Source organism: Homarus americanus, unplaced genomic scaffold (assembly GCF_018991925.1).
Source record: "Homarus americanus isolate GMGI-L3 unplaced genomic scaffold, GMGI_Hamer_2.0 scaffold32929, whole genome shotgun sequence".
In the NCBI taxonomy this organism is placed as follows: domain Eukaryota; kingdom Metazoa; phylum Arthropoda; class Malacostraca; order Decapoda; family Nephropidae; genus Homarus; species Homarus americanus.
The window spans coordinates 22,595,613-22,617,768 of NW_024737097.1; the positions used below are offsets into that span (position 1 = coordinate 22,595,613).

The 22,156-nt window shown below is 37.9% G+C and overlaps 1 protein-coding gene across 1 annotated transcript; it reads right to left on the reverse strand.

Annotated features, from left to right (window-relative positions):
- Positions 1-4,186: 4,186 nt before the first annotated feature.
- Positions 4,187-18,541, reverse strand: LOC121873334 (cofilin/actin-depolymerizing factor homolog). Its single transcript, XM_042376857.1, has 5 exons — positions 18,400-18,541; positions 7,332-7,451; positions 6,697-6,819; positions 5,884-6,012; positions 4,187-5,172 (listed from the first exon to the last, which is right to left on the reverse strand). Exons 1-5 carry the CDS (start codon positions 18,400-18,402, stop codon positions 5,104-5,106), a joined length of 444 nt encoding a protein of 147 aa, XP_042232791.1. The 5' UTR covers positions 18,403-18,541; the 3' UTR covers positions 4,187-5,103.
- Positions 18,542-22,156: the final 3,615 nt, after the last annotated feature.

Below are 22,156 nucleotides of genomic sequence, written 5' to 3' on the forward strand. Positions count from 1 at the left end.
AGTACCAAACAGCTCCTCCCTGTCTTCTCCTTGAACAGGGCTAGAGGGTACGTGTTTTTCGAATCGCTTTCAATTAAAAAAATGTTACGGCACATGTATATTTTACCTAAACTGTGCCTGAATGAATATATTCTCAGAAATAAATAGTAGTTTTGCTGAAACGTGATGTATTTCAATGTAAAATAGGATAAAATACACGACGAAAACAAAAAACTTTACCTAACCTTCCGATGTTCAAGAGATGTTACTCATTTTTTAATAGTTTTCGGTTAAAATACTGTTGTATTACAATGATATTCTATTCATACTGTGCTTGATATACTACATTCACAGAAATGTAATATTTTTGCCGAAATGACGTACGTATTACAGTGGAAAGTGGGATAAAATCGTGACGAAAACAATGACTTTCGCTTTCTTTCGTTCAAAAGATGTTACCGTAATCGCTTTTCGAATGGTTTTCAGTTAAAAAAACTGTTGCATCACAAGTGAATTAGGATAGAATATTATTGTAATACAACAGTTTTTTAACTGAAAACCATTCGAAAAGGGATTATGGTAACATCTTTTGAACGAAAGAAAGCGAAAGTCATTGCTTTCGTCACTTTCCACTGTAATACGTACGTCATTTCAGCAAAATATTACATTCACGGAAATGTAATATTTTTGCAACTACAATGCTGATGTCAACACAAGCGTGGTTACAGCGAGACTGACTGAGTGAGGGAGAGCTATGCGTGTGTGTGTGTGTGTGAGGTTGCGGGAGCGGGCGGTGTCCCGTGTTCGAGTTGAATGGCGCGCGATTTGAATGTACTTCAATGTACAGAATATTCCTCCGGCGGGGCAATCCGCGTATTTGCAAATCCGTGTATGCTAAACCCGCGTATGTTAAGGGCCGACTGTATTCCTCTTTTACTACCTCAAAAACAAGTGGAATAAATATATTTTATGGGAAACGTTAAATTATTATGTTATGAATAATTTTATCTCATAGGGCCGAGTTTGAATTAACTCGACCCACTACTTGTCCATTGGCAAGTGTCAGAAAGTGGGAGGAGTGATGGTGTTCATTTCAAAATACTTAATCAAGCAACAACAGAACCTACTTGTATGGCATCGGCCTGTGAGAGGAGTAATATGTCCAATTCTTATGTATTGTCTGACAATTTTCACTAGTGCATCTATTTAATACCTTTTATGCAGTTTCACTCTATGAGCTAGAGGAACTAATGTAGTGTAGCCATTATTATTTAATAACATTATCATGTTACAGTGTAGCCCTTGTATTTTTTTTTTTTTTTTTAACTTATCACGGGTCTGAAGGTGATGCAGCTTTAGCTTTTCTTGTATACTGTGGTGAACTTGTGTTCTCAGAGATACATAAGTGAGATGGTCCCCACTGAGCACCCATTTTATTGTAAATTGAGTTTTCAAAATAGCAAAAGCAGTTAATGGGAACACGACTTAACAACTCCATTAGGGAAAATTTTATTTTTCTTGAATGTATTTAAACATCAAGGAAATCAAAACACACTTTTGTAGTCCAGTTAGTCAGGTGATCCGAAATACTACAAGAAAGCAAATTTTGGGTCGTGTTCTGCCGTAGTTCTTGCACTCTGGCCATGTGTCAAGAATTGAAATTAACTAGGTGCATAAACATGTACAGTACAGTAAATGCTCTTCAGAACCTTATTTTTCTTGCCATAGGTGTAAACATGACCAAGTAAGGCAGATATAAGCAACCTCTCTTATCCAGAGCTAGATGAAGCATTGATTGTATTCGTCATTTGGACTTTTTAGATGGGTAAATTCTTTTGATGGAACTTTCACTTCAATAGAAATGCTGTAGATAAGACCCAAACTGTTTATTTATACGTTGTAATGAACTTCACAAAAATAAAAATATCCGAAATTAATACCTTGTTGTTAATGATCTCCGAAAAGCTACTGTGTATTGTATCATTTATATCTACATTCCAGAATGTACGATTACTGCAAATAATTAAGAATTGGGCATAGTATGTGCTGGACAATTGCTGGCTGGTAGATCCACTTTTGTACATCGTGTTACTCATCTATGTTGCCTCCTGACACTCTCCACTACCAATCACCCTCCAATGTACAGTATATAGGAGGCATTAATTAATGCAAGGGTGAACTCACCACCCTAGCAAAAAATTCGGTTTTTGTACCATTCATTTCAGAAAGTTTCATTGACACAAAATAGTATGACGAGTTTGCTTTTGGTTTACCTGCAAAATCCCGTTGATTATATGGCGAAAAACTCCCGGCATCTCTGTGCTACCTGTGGTAATTCCAGTGTCTGACGAGAGCAAAGTAAAACTCGCCAGTGGCCCAGCAACCAATCACAGCTTGCCTTACTCAGAGGAAATCAGCATGTCAGGAAGGAGCTTGCCGACCAATGAGAAGCCCGCTACCTTGTTTTCAGCGTACCAGAGGACAATTATGCATCATGTGATGACGATCAGATGGACTACTAGCCACTTACCCCCTACCAAGTTCTTTAGCAGAGCATAATCATCATCTAGTGAGTGTTACCATTATTTTTTACTTTATTACAATATAAATTTGTGTACAGAACTTCATTGTTTTCATGAATGTTAATACCACACCATTTCATTATTTGACATCAATGTGTACCAAAGTCATACTGTACACGGCACTTCATTTATTACAAGAATCATATTCTGCATTAAATCACCTTTAAAACAAGACATTGAACAGAATTGATTAAGTTTTGGAGGTTCAATGAAGTTTTGAAGACGTGCAAACTTTAAAATAGGTTTTAGTGTGTTCACTTTTGCATTAATGAATGCCTCATATGCTTTTTGTAAAGTCATAAATTATAACAATATATACGGTTTATCACTTCCCTTTATCAGTACATTTCAGAAAACCTCCCAATTCCTTATGAAGTGTGTGGTTCTGTGAAGCTTTTATATCATACAATATTCTGCTTGTCATTAAGAATCTTACTACAAAAATCATCATATTGAAGTTAACTTCCTTTGCCATTATAAAAGATAATAGCCACCATCTGATATGCACACTACCCAAGGAAACACTTTCCATATCCATTCAGTCAACCCAGCCATTATTTCTCCGCCTTAATATTTTAAAAATTATTTTTTACTTCTCAACTGCAGGTTTACTTGTTCCAATACCTGCTCCACTACAGCTTTTCCAACCAGTACCGCTTTCTAAAATGTTCCCTTATTCACTAGGCTCCTCTACTCGATATTCAATACATTGTCTTCCAAGAAGTTAAATCATACAGTTTTCCAAAAGAAATATCATTCATCCCTCACATAAAAATATTTTTTTCCTCAGTCACCTTACACTCATTTGTCTTCTATATTTCACTGACAGCAGTAAACCCAAGTCTTTTTACCTCTGCTGTCCTTTAGATTTATTTTGTTTTTCCAATAGCTGTTACCCGACAACTATACTATAAAAATTTTTTAATGCTTTCATTTTTTTTAACAAGTCAAATTTAGAAATTAGTGTTCTAATTAAGGGTTATGTTCTCAAGTATATTTCTGGATATGAACGTAAAATAAACTGCACTTGGCTAAATATTGACCAAAATTAAACAAAAATCAAAACAAATGAATACATCAATACTCCCCCAAATAACACAAGAGATTGCATACACCTTGGTAGTTAGTGACCTTTTTAAGCCCATGGTTTGGAATGAACCTGAACCATCCATTGTTTAACTCTTCAAAAGAGTTAACTGGTTTCAAAATTAAATATCTACTGTGATCAGTCACAAGGAGGATAAGAAACCAATTACTGCAATGGTCCAAGATCTTACCATACCATTCCATTTGTAGTTTATTATTAGAAACCATTGGTATGTCATTGTTCCCAACTCCCAGTAGAATAGAAAGGTTTCAAATGCGACAGTGGAGTGATAAGATCTGGTCCCTCCCATCCTGTTTTTCCCAACTGATAAGTGCGACTTAAGCCAGTTGTGTACAGAACATCCTCTCTTGTTAAAGAATGCATCAGTTTTATTCTAGAAACTGGATAAAGTTTTTCTCCAGTATGTACTGTACCACTGAAAATGGGTGTTCTAATAATGGCTCAATATACATGATTAAACTGAAGGACAGGCCATGGAGTGAATATCTTAATTTATAAGGATACAAAAAAATTACCAGGCATTAAAAAGAAATTTATTCTTAGACAAGTTGACATATCCTACAATTAAATCATACAAAACCCTTTAAGTAATGGTAAATTGCTTTCCATAATTGCAACAGCTGATGCAACAAAAGATTTTGAGCAGATTCAATTACAAAAAAAAGGTACTTTGAGCCAATGTTGGCAATGCCTATTAATATGGTTCCGTTATATATAAAGCTTATCATAATTAATGAAAATCGGAAGTAGCAGATTGACATTTTCACATTTATGTAATGACATAACATACAAATGGAAGAGCTTCATGTAATACTAAACTTGCCTCGGCCAACACGTGGCAGTGGATGACACTGGTACGAGTGTTCAAGAGGCAGTTAGTTCATCAATGAAGGCAGCATTGTGGGCAAGCAACCAGGTTGGTCTAAATGATATCGGAGCAAACCTTCGTGCAAGACCACAATTTAGCTACTTACCATGTGCTGACTGCCTCCGAGACTGCAGATAGCTTTAATTCCTGCACATACAGACTCTGGATGGCACTAGTGGATTGTTTCACATTCACACGATTGATCCGTCGAACATGCCAATGCCTCTTCGTATGGGGTAACAAGGAGTGTGACCGGTTATAAAAAGCCAGAGCTTGAACCAGTGCACAACTACTGCCACCCACCTACACACCAACCAATTGAATTATAATCAAAATAATATAATCACAAGTATAAAACAATGAGTCCCCTGATGCTGCATGGGTAGCATAGTAACAGTTGCGGCCCGGGCATGACTAGGGGCAGCATTGACCGCTGTGCGGGTGGTGCTGAAGGGCCCCTCACAGTGCAGTGGGGTTGGCCAGAACTGAATCCAGTGTTACACTGGGGTGTTGGGTGACAAAACACAGGACAAGGGCTGCTTAGTGAGGGGCCTCCCATCGCAAGCTTAGGAACGGTCTGTAGAGCGGCATTTTTCCAACACACACTCGTATGATGCTTCAGCCATGTCCGTAGCCTGAAAACAATGAATAAATTAAACTATACATAGATAGTGGACTGGTTAGAATGAACTTAAGACCAATAGCTCAGTGTCTTAAGTAAAATTTATGGCTAAAGGGAGCTTCAAAATACACCTCATGATTTGAAAGGAATTATTACAATAAGGTGGGCACATGCAACAGTGTTTGAGGAAGTTGAGTTGGTCCAAATGGAATAAACTGTAAAACCCAGTGAAACGCCCATAATTTAAGAGTAAATGCTGTTTAAACCATCTAGAAGAATTAAGATAAACCTATCCCTTGTTATGTGGGTTGTCTATGTAAAAATATTATAAGGAAATTTTAATTTTAAAACGGCCTACTCTGTTCAAATCATATTTTTATTCTGGGCTTAAAACAGCTATGCAATTTTCATTACTCGTCCTACAACTTTAATTAAAATAATTGTATTACTTTGTGCTCACTGGCCACAGTAGATGGGGAGACATTTATACCTCTCTAATTCACTTGTATAACCTGTCCCTCTTACAGTCCTCTCACCTTTCTTCCTCCAACAGGCAGTCAGGACTATTCTAGTGAAGCTCTACAGAAATTCTGAACTTTTAATTTGATCCACACATTAACCAGCAGCCATCATTCATTATACCTACAATTTCTGCCCTTTTCTGTTAAGACCTCCCAGCTCTACCATAAATGTCCTTCCTACAAACATCAAACCTATAACTTACCTGGATATATTTGCCAACACCTTCCAAAGCATGTTTGAGGGCATCAAAACTGGAGGAGTAAAGCATCTTCTTCTTTATCTTGGCAGTGTCTGGGCACCAAGACATCAAAAACAGCTTTTGCTTCTTTGTCTGAAAAGGGGCAGATGTTATTTCATCAATAGCCACTAAATATTCATACAAAATTTAGATAAGTTGCATTGGTGGATAGAATAATGAAGAAATTGATAAAGCTATGGAAAATGAATGCAGCTGGAATATTCTAAGAAGTGACAGTAACAGACAAGGTACAACCTGTAAGCAGGTGAAAAGGAGGGGTTGAATGGGAACAGCAAAAGAATGCTCTTGGGTGTAGCCAAGGTTCCACATACTAGTAAAACAACAGGCAGTGAGGAAATTAGATAAGTGAAGGTCACATGAGCATTATACTGTATATATCAAGGGGGTGATAAAAGAGGGAGGCTGACACTTAAAGAACAAGCTACAATAATTTTTTATAGATGGTGAGTGATGGAAAGGAGCACAAGTATAGTGCTACTGTATGCAAACAAAACTCCTTTAGCAGGCAAACTGCTCTTGGTTAATGCTAGGTGGAATACAGCAAATTATATGAATAAAGACCATTCTTGGTAGCTACAAGTTATGCTGCATAACACAATAGTGAGGATTGAGGGTTCAAACTTAATGTGATCGTTACAGGTCTCAACACATTGGGGAAAAATCCCCTCGAAGCTTTCTCATAATTTTCTACTTACAAATAAAAATAAAAATTATTATTTAATTTTTTTTAGAGAAAATGACAAACCAAACACTTACATCTGAGGTTCCCTGGCATGCGTGCTCATACTCAAAGTCATAAAGACCATAACGACACTGATCAGGTCCCACATTACTCAGATGCTGTAGGTAGTCATCATACGCAGCATCTCTATCACCGTACTGAAACAAGTTATACCATACTATATCTTTTCATGTAAGAACCTAGCACATCTTTGTTGAATGTAAAATTTATAGACCAATTACACATGCATAATTTTTTACTAACTGGTACCCATCATACTATAAATCCATTTAGTACATGTTAGAATATCAATTATAATCTACTCTAAATGGGGTGGAATAGGTGAACAAACCTACAAGCATAGAATCTACAATTGTGAGGGAAAACTTATACATTAGCCTTTGTGTACAAAACTACTCATTTTGATAAAATTGACTAAGAGGACCCCACTGCTAGCCTTAACTCGCCCTTCCCTGTAACTTATCACCAATCTATCTTCAAACTGTACAGTAACAAAATATCTAACACCAACCCAACAATTTTCACTCCATATATGAACATCTGTAGTTAGCAGAGAATAACACTCACATCTTTATACTTGTACAGTACACTAGCTACTTCTCAATTGCACAAAGACACCAGATGCACAAAATAAATTGGCAAAACTTACTGTTTCGATGCAGATTTCCTTATCATCCTTTATGTGGAAAATTATGTACCTATACTTCTTGCTCTTTTTGATATCTGTATATGCTTTGTGGATTTCATCCGATACTTTCACTCCAGATGCCTGTGGGAGAAAAAAGTACATTAGTTACAGTATACAACTAATAGAACCCTCAATTAAGTCAACACAATAGTGCTACACTGTAATCATCCCAGAAATTGTTACTGTATTTACTGTTCACACAACAAACCTGCAGGCACACAGTACATTTTTTCTGGTCACGTGAACTAAACTAACATACTGGTATAATGGGAGAAGTAGGCACCAGCATGACTTTGACCCAAGTAGTTACTTGACAATATTAAAATGTGAATTGTAGAAAAAATCTAACTTGAATTTATTTAGAATATTTTCCAGATAATGTTGATGTGGAGAACATAAAATACTGTACAGGATCTCTAATCTAAACATTAACATGATTGATGTACTATATATTTATACAGTACTACTATAGGCCTGCATACCAATACAGTACATCAAGTAAAACCTGGGACTACTACCATTCATACTGTACAGTAATTATAATGATTGCAAAGTAATGTACCAATAAATGAACACGTGAATGGGGATAAATGCAGTAGTACCGGTAAAGACACGACCCCCCCCCCTTATAAACTAAGAAGTCATCCATAAATTATAAGGTAAATACACTACAAAAACACAAAGACGCCTATAATATTTCCAATAGACTCTAGACTGTTGGAATATATGTCGAGCAAGAACACCCATTCTATATCTATTCATTTAAACATCCTCTATATACTGTACAGTATATAAAATTTCAAACCCTACTACCCCAATCCTTAAAACATCAAGTACAGCATAATATTGTACCCCCAACCTATACCTTACTACATAGCTCAAAGTTCAAAAAGCAACAGTGCAAGAGAGGGGTGCCAAGGTTAATACCCACACCACAAACTCAAGGTCTTGTCACATGTACCCCACCCCCATCCCCACCCTCTACCCATGTTCTGAAACACCTTAAAATAACCTGAGTAGGTCTCGTGCACTACAAACAGCTCAGTTGCTGTACCTGTTAAGTCTCACAGAATGCTTTAATCTGTACTAGAACTTTAATCCAAATTCTCTCTGGCAAATGTTAAGTAATTCACCTACACAATTATCACAACTTTGCACTTTGTGAGCATAAAATTTACATGTTGTAGTAAACGACCAAAATTTGATTAATTTATGAACAGGAATCATTGATGCAGTCAAAAGTGATCAGGGTATCAACTACATATACAGTACATCATTAGTGACACTTGACCTACCGAGGACCAAACCACCATTTACTGTAGTCGATTTTGCTCCTCTATTTGGAGAGGTTACATCTATAAGTGACAGACAGTCTGAAAACTGTCCGTCACTACATCTAAACAAGTCACATGCCCTTCCTTGATCTACAAGTGACTAGATATGAAACCCTCATCTAACAAACTAGAGATTATATCTAAATTTCACCATAAAATACCACAAAGTAGTGTAAATAACTATTTAAAATTATATCACCAGGTAGCTAACTTCTGAGGAACCGTCACAAACCGAGGTAAAGAACAAGCCTCTGCCATTACCCAACTCATTAACAGACTTGAAGGTCTACTGGAGATACTGGGGACTTGGCAATTTAAGCACATTAGAGGCAAGACTTTTTACTGTGTGACAACAGGAGTATCATTAAACCTTAATTTAATACAGGTAATGTCTCTTCTAGTGACAAGATAAAATTACAATAGGATTTTTTTTTGCATAAGAGACAGCAACAAATATAAATGCAAGACTTTTACACACCATTCTTTACATTTTCAGTTTATATATTCTATACTCTGAGATCTGACTGTATGTGCAACTCTGACCAATTCACAGTAAACAAAGATTAATTACAAGGCAGATCACAGTTGAGCAATAAATGCTACCATAAGCAAAAAGAACTTTTGCATGGTTATCTCAAGCGTAATAAGAAGCGATCAGTCAGGTACAGTACTTCACCGAGCAAAAAAAAGCACTAAAAGTGGTAGACTCCTGGGCAACTGAGGTGGAAGTGGATGGTATTTGCGCTAATGAATGTTGGTAAAGGTTATACATACTGAACTGTATCTATTCAAAAACTTTAAATTTACCAAGCTTATCTTCTTTGTTACTACTATCTATAACTTTACCAGACAAGTAGATTTTCATTGCATCTCAACTTCTTTTTTGGTACCGCCACTGCCCACCTGCACTGTGAAATATGTGACTAATCACCTACTAAGAGATCCTGCATAGTACAGGTTGTATTAAAAAAATATGAACACCAGTTATCCAAAAACTTCAAAGATAATACTGTATATTGTAAAAAAATAAACAAAAAACACTTCTAACTTAAATTTACAGCACTTAACACTAGTTCGCCGAGCATAGCATTGTAACACAGCTGACTGCAGATGTAAGCAAACAGCTAAGTTCACTGAGCATGTACTTTGACTTCACTAAAGCCCAACTACTGTAAGTCTTCAAGTACTGGAGCACACTTTAATCAGGAAGGAAACTGCAGGTACCACTCGTTAAGTACCCAAGATAAAGTATTCAATGAAATATTAGGGTTTCTTATAATGAACTTCAGTTTACCAAAAATTTCAGTTATCCAAAATGGCGCTGATCCCAAGCATTTCGGGTTTAGAAGCGTTATCTGTACTGTATTAATTCAATACAATTACTGGAAACAAGCAACAGTCGTAAACTTGGTTATCCGTTCTCCTAATTGTCAAAACATTTGATACTGCAATGTATTTAGGATTGAATACGTGGTGCTACTCCCAATTAGCTAGTGTTTACCTTACCTTATGTAAAGTGATCGATATTTTGGGGGAGAAATCATACTATAATCATGATCTTTATTTTGAGGTCCACTATAGATGATGCATGTCTATCCATACCACAAAACCTTACCCTAATGACTTGTGAGCTCTAGTGGTCTACTTCAGTGATTTTCAAATTCACCCTTTCCTTGCCCCCTTACTGGATATGAATTCACAGCATTAAAACAAATACTTGTATCTGATAAGAATCCTTGGACATTAATTGAGATTGGAGTATGATCATGTGCAAGTGGGAGCTCTTTACTAGTGCTGTCCTTGAACTGCAGTAGTGTAAGGGAACAAGTGAATAGGAAGGCAAGAGGGTAGCAGTATTAAGAACATAAGGTGTCTGCAATAGGGCGGTTGGCCTGTGTATGGCAGCTCCTGTCGAGAGTTACTACCACTCTCTATCATCCATGAATCTATCTAGCCTCCTTTTGAAACTTCCCAGAGTTCCCGCACTTACTACAAAGTTGCTAAGCTTGTTCAACTAGTCCACCACCCTATTTGTGAACCAGTTTCTTCCTATCTCCCTCCTAAACCTAAACTTATCCAACTTGAATCCGTTGCTCCGAGTCCTATCCTGCTCGGATATTATAAGAACTTTATGTCCCCTTTATTGATTCCTTTCACCCACTTAAATACTTCTATCATATCTCCCCGCACTCTTCGTCTTTCTAGGGAATGCAAGTTAAGTTTCTTTAACCTATCCTGATATGGAAGGTTTCTAAGTCCCGGAATCATTTTTGTCATTCTTCGCTGCACCGACTAGTGAATTTATATCCATTCTATAATAGGGGCACCAGAACTGAACCGCATAATCGAGGTGCGGCCTGACTAGCGCAAGATATAGTTGCAATAAGACCTCTGCACTCTTGTTACTTACACTTCTAGATATAAAACCCAATACTCTGTTTGCCTTATTTCGAACATTAACACACTGTTTTCTAGGCCGTAGGTCCGGGCTTACAAGTACCCCTAGGTCTCTTTACAAGTTGACTTCTCTAGGTTGATGTTGTTAAGGCTGTATACAATATCAGTATTTGTTCTTCCAATATTAAGTACGCTGCACTTGCTGGTGTTGAATTTCATTTGCCATTTTTCAGACCACCCCTGCAGTTTATTTAAATCCTCCTGTAATGCATTTGCATCCTGCCCTGAATTAATCTGCCGCCCTATTTTGGTGTCATCCGCAAACTTGCTTATGTCACTGCTGATCCCAGTATCTAGATTGTTTATGTAGATTATGAACAAGAGTGGGCCCAGTACTGACCCCTGGGGAACCCCACTGGTTACACTGCCCCGCTCAGATTTAACACCATCTACGCTGACCCTCTGCGTTCTATCGGTGAGCCATGATTTTATCCAATTTAAAACTTTCCCCTCGATACCATGAGCCTTAATTTTTCTCAGAAGCCTCTGATGCGGTACTCTGTCAAATGCTTTGCTAAAGTCTAAGTAAATAACATCGTAATTTTAGTCATTATCTACTACCTCGAAGACTTTCCTAAAAAACGTCAGCAGATTTGTTAGACAAGATTTTCCCTTTGCAAACCCATGTTGAGTCGTAGATTAATTTGCTTTTGATTGGAAGCTATCTGCTATAATTGATTCAAGAAATTTCCCCACTACTGACGTCAAACTGATCAGCCAGTAATTTGACGCTGATGCTCTGTCTCCCTTTTTGAATATGGGTACTACATTTGCCTGTTCCACAAGTCTGGCACAACTCTGGTGTCTTAATGATTTTGTAAACAAGTTTACGAGGGGTCTGCTAATCTGGGGATTTTGTTTTCTTTAGTTTATTTATCTTAAGAACATCCTCTTTTCTGATTTGATATTCTTTAATTTCTCTTCTTCCTTTCCCTTAAATATCGGTTCCACCTCTGGAATTCCATCGCAAATTTCTTCTGTGAAAACTGATAAGAAGTAGCTGTTCAATGCTTTGCTATTTCTTCACTGCCATTTATCACTTCTCCCTGACTTTAAAGGCCCAACTTTGTCCTTGACCTTTGTCCTATATACCTGGAAAAATCCCTTGGGATTCGCCTTGGATTCTCTTGCTATTCTGATTTCAGTCTCTTTGCTTTCCTTACATTTTTCTTAACATTCCTAGATAGTTCATTATACCTATTTCTGAGCTGCTCCTCCCCTCCCTTTAATTCCTTATATATTCCTTTCTTTATTCCTATGTCATGTTTAAGTTTTCTGGTCATCCACCTTGGCTCATTCTTATTTGACCTTATTTTTCTGTATGGTATATTTTGTTCTTGTGCTTTATGTAGTATACTAGTGAATATATTAGTCATGATCAATTGTTGTCATCTATGACCTCACCCCTTCCTACTGGGAACTGACATGACTGTTCCCAGGTGACCTCACCTAGGTACCTTCTTAACCCGATAATCCGCCAACGGAAAGTTTGGGACTCTGACCATATTGTCATTGTTTTTCGTTTCCCAATTTAGGGTGAACCTGATTTCTCTGATCGCTGTTACCTAGTTCTTCCCCTACTATGATATCTGATAATATTTTATTTGTTAATACTAGGTCTAATATATTGTCACCTCTAGTAGGTTCTGTAATTAGTTGTTTCAAAAAATTGTCCTGTACTGCGTCTAGGAAGTCTTCAGATTCATAGTCGCCTACAATGTTGTCCCGAAGTCAATATTTCTGAAGTTGAAATCCCCCATAATGCATAGGTTGTTATATTTTGCTGCCCTACTCATTTCCTGCCATATGGGCTGAGCTGCTGCTTTGCCAAGACTTGGGGGGGCCTGTAAATCACTCCCATAATTAGTTTTTCTCTTCCTTCCGTGATTTCTACCCACACAGACTCGGTTCCTATTTCACCCTTTATTGAATTATTAATACAACATTTTAAAGTATCCTTGACGAAGAGTGCGACCCCTCCCCCCTTCCTACCTTCCCTGTCCTTGTGAAAAAGGTTGTACCCTTCTATGTGGTACTCTTGATAAAAAAATTTTGCTCGCCAGATTCATCCAAGTTTCTGTGATTGCTATGACGTCTACATTCTCGGTACATACAACCGCTCTCTGCAAGTCTATTTTATTTCTAACGCTCCTACAGTTTGTATAGTATACATTTAAACCTACCCTTCCCTGGTCCTGTTTTACCCCTTGTCCTGAGTAACTAATTTTACTTCCCAGGATCTGCTTGTTTTTGGACTCCCACTTTCCCCCGACTTCTCTCTACTGGCGAAAACCCCCTTTGGAGTGACAATTTCACGCTCCAGGGATGCAGACAACGTCTTTACACCCTCACGGGACAAGTGTACTCCGTCACCACTGTACAGGTAGTCATTGCCAGCTATCAATGAATGCCCAACCATTGTTTGCACAATGTTTTTCCAGTCGGCAATTTATAGCAATTGCCCTGGACAGCCAACCACGACCAACCCCTCTTCTAGGCAAGACACCACATACTATCGGGATCCCTCCCCTATCTCTGATCTTCCCCAGCGCCTCCCTATACCTCTTGAAAAGCTCCTCACTCCTAACCTTTCCTATGTCGTTTCCTCCCACACTAAGACACTACTGGATTGGTACCCTCCCCTGACAAAACCCTGTCTAACCTCTCAGCTACATGCCATATCCCAGCCCCAGGAAAACACACCATAGTCCTATGTTTCCTATCTCTCGCATGTCACACCGGCTTCAGGAATTATGAAAGTATGAGATCAGAAGGATATGCTTACAAAAACCGAAGAATCAAAGAAAAAATGGCAATGATGATGCCCCGACCACCTATGACAGGCAACAAAACGCTGAAGCAATATTGTGTATAGTACAGTACATCTACAAGAAAAATGAGCAGGACACTACAAACTTAAAGAATAATATTTCTTTTCAGGACTTGAAAATTTTTCAAGAAATAATGGCCACCCTCTGTTCTATATAATTGTGTTACAAGTGTACAGCATTTCTGGATTTCTTATCTGCACTATGCTCCCCTCCCTCTTGTACTATTTCCTATGCATCTTAGATACTCTAGCAAATAAGCTGCAGATCTATGCCTAATGTTTGTTAGTTTGATTCTGCTAAAAATCAGACAGTTCAGCATTTTTAATAAGTTGCCATAAGCATGGAGGCAATGACAAGGGGCAAATGTCATTACCTCACTTCATATTCCTGTCAAATGTTTATCAAAGCCGTTTTCAGATTCATAAATGCCACAAGCTCCTACCCTTCTCCAAAACTTTTCAAATTTGGTCCTTAATGCAAGCAATTAGTCTGTCTACAGGATCATTGAGACAACACTGCTCTTCCCATAATGCATTCCATTTGTTAGTTTCTCCCAATATTGACAGCCATACATGACCTGTTGTAGTACAGCACACATTTGCTTCTATTCCTGGCACCTTTCCAGTGTTATGCTTTCTTACAGGCTGTTTGACTTCCCTATTCTTACACTTTAATGCTCGTCTTAACCTTTATATATCCTAGTTCCCTGCGACTATGAAACACTTGCTGGTGGACTTAGTCTTGGGGACATTAAGAGGGATATACTGTACTAAATTATATTTTGTTTAATATCTCCGTACATATAGGTACTCCTGAACATGCCGATTCCAAATCTATGATCCACGATTTGTTTGCTGGGTAATTAGTGGACTTTATGATATTTGAAATATTTTAATTGCTCGCCAACTACCCTGTATGGGTTTCCAAGGTGCGATTTTGGCCTTGTTATTCTGAAGTACTTTATTAGTTAAACCCTTACTGTACAATTCTAGCAATGCTCCAGGAATCAAGGAGAGGATGGCCTATCCTTGGAGCAGAGGATGAGATTTCCAAGTTCCTCCTTCAGACAATACAAGGTAATTTTATCTTTTAACAATAGTTGCCAGTACTGTATATAGTATACAGTATTTTATCAATAATTTGATATTTCCAATAAAAGGAGCCCTTATTAAGTGATTATGGTGTCAACTGCTATACCAGATGTACTGTATACAGGACAAACTAAAACTTTTGAACCCTTCTGAAATCAAGGGCTAAGAAAAACTGGTAATTTAAGTTTACAAGTACAGTAGTTAGCACTCCTTTCCTAGCAAAATCAGCAAATTGGTTTAGGGTCTTTACCAAATTACCAAACAAACAAAGGCAATAAGGCCATGACCTAATGCACTTGTATACATTCAAAGTACTTAATGAATTTTTTTTTTAACTTTTATAACAGTATCTTTCACCACCTGCAAATGGTGGATTATTTTTCAGTGAAATAAGCAATTGATAAATTATGCACTTAGTTTTAAGAATGTTAAAGTACTTTTAAAACAGTTGTGCACATGAACCAGCAATTTGAAGACTTTACTCCAGAGTAAACACTTATGAGGTTTCATACCCTTTTGTACAGTTTTCTTTTACATATTTTAGGTTAGGTTTTGTGGATTTAGGGTGGTGGTTATAGATAAGAAGTTACAGTACCAGAGTAGGCCAACTAGTGGAAATGTTAACCAAGTTCCAGAAACATTGACCATAAAGTAAATAAAATCCAACTTTTGTTTTCTCCTAAATAAAAAAAATGGTGTCCGTGAAAGAAACCTTCAAACAAAGGTTCTAATCATTCCAAGAGGTCAGCCATAGAGGTGTGATCATGGGAAAATTCAAAATTTGTCACCTGAAGAATCACTACCCCACCTTATTTAACCTAAGATTAACCACCCTATTGCTATATGGGAGAATGAGGTTAGGTTGGTTAATCTTTTGTCAAAATAAGCTGGGGTGGAGTACAGGTGATCCCATATTATATTATGAGAAGCATTTCCCTTGTCCAAGTTTTGCCCCTCTCTCAAGGTAAGAAAGCATCTTCCATGTAGAAATGGTCATTTACTGGTTTTGGTGCAGAACCACTTAGTATTACATTATGAATTTAGATAGCTTTTCATATCCCAGTAATTTTACCTATTGTTAGATAGTAACCTGTTGTTTCTTGCCCACACATGTCCACGTGTACTGGTATTGAAGAGACTAAGCTCATGCATCGTTTTTTTTTTTTTACTTTAAATAATTGTGAGTGCTTTCATCAGATCTGCTTACTTGAAGTACAATGAAGAGTAACTTTGTACAGCGTTTATAGGGTATACAATATATTCACGTGGATGAAAGTTCCTGAGGATAGGGTTGCCAAAATATTTTTTGGACAACATTTTAGGTTGGGTTAGGTACGTTAGTTTAGTTTAATTTATAATAAAGAAATTAAGTAGCAGCTATGCTGCCAGTTTCTGGTAAAAAATGTAATTCGTCGCCAAGGTCCAAGAATATTCGTTAAAAAATTACCCAAAATAACATCTCATTAAATAAGATTATCCTATAGCTCTAGAGATCCCCATAAGGGTAGTTCAGTGTTGCTCCTGGGGTTATGTATTACCTACACAAACGGTTATTTCACAGTTCCAACACCAGAGCCATAAACTACAAGCAACTCCAGGGGGTCCGACTAATTACCCAAATGTAGCCGCAATGAAGTCAAATGATGGTCCTACAAGAATAAATCGGAATGCCAATCATTTCTCGACTGGTATTTGGTGTCGCCAAGTCAAAAAATTGGTACACTTCATTTAATCTGAGTTAATAGATCGAGTGCATGTACCTAACCTAACAACTCGGATTAAATTAAGTTTACCAATTTTTTGTGACTGACACCAAATAATAATCGAGAAGTGATTCACAGCCCGATTTACGCTTGTAGGACCATCATTTGACTTCATTGCAACTACATTTGGGTAATTGCTCGCTCCCTCGGTACATGCACGCGATATATTAACTCAGATTAAAGTAAGTTCTCCAATTTTTTGTGACCAAATGCTAGTCGAGAAGTGATTGGCAGTCCGATTTATTCATGGAGGACCATTATTTGACTTCATTGCGGCTACATTTGGGTAATTAGTCGGACCGACTCCAGGGTAATTGTCTGGAGTTTTACTAGACAATACATAACTGGAAGAGAAGCACAAAAAGGACAACTAGCTCAGATAACATCCAAGAAGCCACTGCTTCCCATGATTATACAAAGAAACCACTGGTACTGTACTACCCTTTTATGCATATCCTGCTCAGTGGTTAATTTCTGTGATAAAAATCAATATTACTTGATAGTTTTCATTCCTCAACACTGAAGAAAACCGAACATTATCTCGCACTTTCTGCATCAAATTGAATTTGTTTCCACCAAATTTAGATTCTACATATTAAAATAAATGTCAAAATTCAAAGCAAACGGACCATTAGTAAGTCTGGTCACTCACGAAATTTCAAGTACACTACCAAATGTTTTAATTAAATCATCCAAACCTCAAGAACATTACCCACTTATGACAGCCCAATCAAGATTTCTCCTGAACAAGACAAAGGTATGCATCATGCAATACTGTCACAGCGCCACTAATACATGCACGGCTTATAAAATTACTTGCACTCAAACTTAGCAATAGTAGGTCCATAATCCCTTCCTGTACAAGTTCACACCCTTAGCTCCTACAAACGCTGCCAACACACACTGATGCACCCTACAACTTAGCCAATTCAGCATAACCCAAATGATATACTACCTACAATACGGTTTTCTTATCATAAATAGGATAAAATTAGAGGCCTGCATTTAATGCACCTCGTATCCCTCACGCACCAATAATTATTTTGAAATAGCCAACAGACAGACAGACAGACAGCGTCAGTGTGTCGGGGCCGAGGCAGTGAACCCTGGCGCTCACAGCCACAATATTCATATCTAACCATTGTTAGAGCGGGAGGGAGAGAAAGGTGGTGGCGCCAATAGGACAAAAGAAACTTGGGGACGGCCTACCACTGCCCATATGCCCCTCTAGCATGCAGGCACCTCGTGTGAAGTGTCATACATCACAGCAATAATATAATTATACTAGCTTCTGCACCACCACTGTAACACATTCACACAAACATCTGGAGTAACTAATATTAAAAGTATCACAAAGCCAGTATATCCAGTACTTTACCAAATACACACGAATTGTTCAACACACCGGTAGTCTTGACTGTCACGGCTTTCGCCGGCATCTTGTCCTTCCCTAACATAAATACAATGAGTTTAAGGTCAATGTTTCCACACAAACTACAATCTGCAGCCTCGTAAGCGTAAGACCAAGTTGGTGGATATCCAGGAGAACTCACCATTGTGCTTTAGGCTACACTCGAATCGACACAGGTCAGGGCGGACTACACACTCCTCGCCGCCAGGTCTTGAAGGGGCGTAGTGTGAGCGGTGACGTCATGTGTTCCTCCGCGCGCCGCCGGCATCAACTGTGTCGCATCCGCTGATTGGCGGAGCCGCCGCGGCCCTCACCCCCCCACCACCACTCATAACGCTCCTTTCACGCTAGCAAATGTCACCATTTTGGATATATTTCCACCATCTTCTTATTTCATTGAATTCCTAAGTGTTTAATTTGTATGTCTGAACTTCCTGTAATAATATGGGAATTAGATGCGATAATTTTTTATAATCTAAAGTAGGGTTGTAGAGGAACTACTTTTCCGGCACTCCCAGGTGTATTTGGCGACACTGGCAGGCGAGGGAGAAAATCTCCTCACTCTAGTGACGTTGTCGCCTCATTTTCCTCCTACTTGTTTTCCCCCAACTCTAATAAACACACATCAATACGCTAAATAAATTGAGATGAAAAGAAGCTCCATCGCTAAATATAAACAAGTTTAACGTTAGGTGTAGAGAGAGGAGCACATAGGCCAATCAAGGTTTGAACCAGAGGATATTGCCATATATGGTCAAGTTGGAATTTCGTCTGCTCCCTCCTTACAATGGGAACAATGATGTATCGATTGGTTGACAAGCTTTATAAGGTATGCTTGGCGTTTTTATTGATGACATAAGTAGTAATTTGGCTCTGGTAGCGATAGAAAGTGTCATATGTCGTCCTTGAAGGTTGCCATGCTTGAAAAATTTGTATTGGTCATGTCAGTCCCATGTTGGATGAGTCATTCACTGCGGCCACACATGTTGGTGTAATTGACTAACGTCTAATGTCTGCATCTCTCACTTTTCTCACTTATAAAGAGTTTTAAATACACGTGTTGAGAAGAACATTTGTTGTTTGTGAGTCATAGAAGGTAACTTGTCATGAGCAAAGGTTCTGGAGTTGATAATGGCTGTGATTAGGGTTGTCACTCATATTTGACTGCAGTTACGTCTAAGTACCTTTACCTACCTTTCTTTAAGTCTCAAACATATTTTTAGTTATAGTTTAATGCGAGAGGTAGTGAGGGGGAGCATCACAGCTGTCAGATGGGGGTTTTATTTCGCAATTCCAAATAGAAAGCTTTAGAAATATTGAGTACTTACCGCGCTAGAGGGACATAAGCGTCACACCTTGTGCCGCCACCGTACGTCACATTTTACGGCCGTTAGGAATGTGCTGAGTGTTTTTTCTTTTCTTTAATATATTACATAGAATTTAAGTTATTTACATATTTGTCTTGTTGACATTTAGCCAACTGGTGTCAACGAACTTCAGGAGGTCAATGAACATGGTCGTATAGCCATGGCACCATTGTGAGTTTGACGCAGGTGACAGCTAGACGCGACTAGGAATGACAGCTACATCATGTCAGGAGTAATGGTAGCATAGCCATATTTATCCCATTGATTTACCTATCTGCGTGAGTCACTCAATACCATGGCAAAATACAGAAATGAGTTATGGAAAGTTTAAATGTAATATCACCGAATATTCCTTTAAATAAGGATGTAAACATGTAGTATTGAATAACCAGATACGAATGAGTTTTATTTAATTAGGAATCAAGCACAGTGACGTTAACTGAAGGATTCATCTAACCTAACTTAACCACATCTCCATTACCTTATGTATTCTAACCTAAGCACCCCTCACCTTATTTAGCTTGACCTAATTTAACCTGCCTAACCTAACCTAAACTCATTTCCAGACGTGTCCATCGCCTCAGTTACATTCAAGTAAATGAGTTAAGGAAAAAAATTTGTGAAAGTGTTATATTCAAATACTACACCGTATTTTTCTATCCATCAAAAATTATCCTGATTTTCGAAATTAAACCAAATGTATCACAAAGACTTTCGGCTTTGAATAGATTGGCTTAATTCATGTCTTTCAATGTATTTATGAATTTATATAATAATTTGTACGTGTAAGTGTAATAAGGCTACGTAGTGTGAGCTGTTTACAGTAGGTCAAGCTGTATTTTGTCATTTTCTCTTCCCGGGATAACTGTTTGGCTCTTTTACATATCAACAACTCTTTGAAATTGTTCCCCACAATCTCTCCTCACTCTTGCAACACTTGTTTTAATGTATTACTGCACTCCAGCAAATATGCTCATGAGACGTGTATTCTGCGTCATTAACATTTAAAAATAATTAGATATAACGCTAATTAAATGTAGAGCCAATCATATTACTGAATTAAAGCAGTTACTTACCATGCCATAGTGCGCACCATGAACTTAGATACTATATTTATTTAGTATATATAATCATACGAGTGCATGTTCACATTGTCTTAGCACGTGTATGTACCTAGACAGTGCAGGTAAGCAAACAATGGTATTGGAGGTGCTACTATGACAATGCTTATGACAGATACTTAGCATACAGTACATTGTGGTTTGAGAAGAGGATTGGCAAATGCTGGAGGGACATGATACACTGTAACACTGTGTAACAATTAGGAGATAATACACTTTAACAATGTAATAGTATATCTCTCCCAACCCAGATTACTTTATTGACAGATTCAGAACTGACAGGTTAGGATAACTTAAGATGGATTGCATTAGGTTAGGTTAAGGTTAGGTTACATTAGATTTGGTTAGGTTAAGGCTAGATTACATAAGATTATATTAGTTTAAGTTAGGATAAGGCTGGATTAGGTTAGAATTATTATCAGTTTAAGTTAAGTTAGGTTACGTTAGATTAGCTTAAGGTTAGATTTGAATAGATTGTCTCAGTTCAAGTTAGGTTAGGTTTAGGCTTGATTAGGTTAGATTATATCAGTTTGGTTAGGTTAAGGATGGATTAAGTCATATTATACCAAGTTAGGTTAGGTGCTTTGGGGTGCCGGTACACTCTAAGCCACCTGTGTGAACCATTCAGGTCAGCGCAGGTACATTTACATATCTAATTAGAGATCGGGACCAAGGTGTGGCGAGTGTCACGGTGACCACTGAACCCAGCGTCAACTGGTCACTCAAATGGTCACTTAAACCATTGAGTGCGATAGCAAAAATCTGAGTACAGTACTTGATAAGTGAAATAATTGAGAGTAAGATAGTTTAACCACTTGAGTACCATAGCAAAAACCTGAGTACTTGATTAGTGAATTGAGAGTACGATAGTTTAACCCCTTGAATACGATGTTAGAGAACAGTAGTTTGGGATAGGAGACAAAGCGTGTTTATTGATCAGCATCGTCCCACTCTGGTCCTCCGGGTGTTCAATCCACGCTTGCAGCACACTGGAGTTATTGATTTTTTTTGGTTGGTGTACAGTATGTGTATGTGTGTGTGTGTATGATTGAATTTTATATTCTTAGAACGGGCGAATTGGTGTTAACTTCAAGGGTACGATAATTTGGTCCTGAAATACGATAATCTGGCCTGACTATGATGTCAATCCCTTGAGTACGATACTTTGAGCTGACTGATGCCAATCTCTTGAGTACGATTATTTAACCCCCGGAGTATGATATATGATCTGACTGTTACCAATCTCTTGAATACGATTTAACCCCCGGAGTACGATGATTTGATCTGGCTATAATGTCAATCCATTGAGTACGATGATTTGACCCTTTGAGTACGATGCCAACCTCATGAATATATTCAGGGGGTTGGCAACGTACTAAGGGATTGGCATCGTACTCAGTGGGTTGGCATC

Excerpts from the sequence above, each read along its gene's own strand:
- LOC121873334 (XM_042376857.1), bottom strand. Across the intron at positions 6,013-6,696 it reads CATGCCAGGGAACCTCAGAT|ACAAAGAAGCAAAAGCTGTT; the intron begins GTAAGTGTTTGG and ends GCCCCTTTTCAG. Across the intron at positions 5,173-5,883 it reads GTGTTGGCAAATATATCCAG|GCTACGGACATGGCTGAAGC; the intron begins GTAAGTTATAGG and ends CATTGTTTTCAG.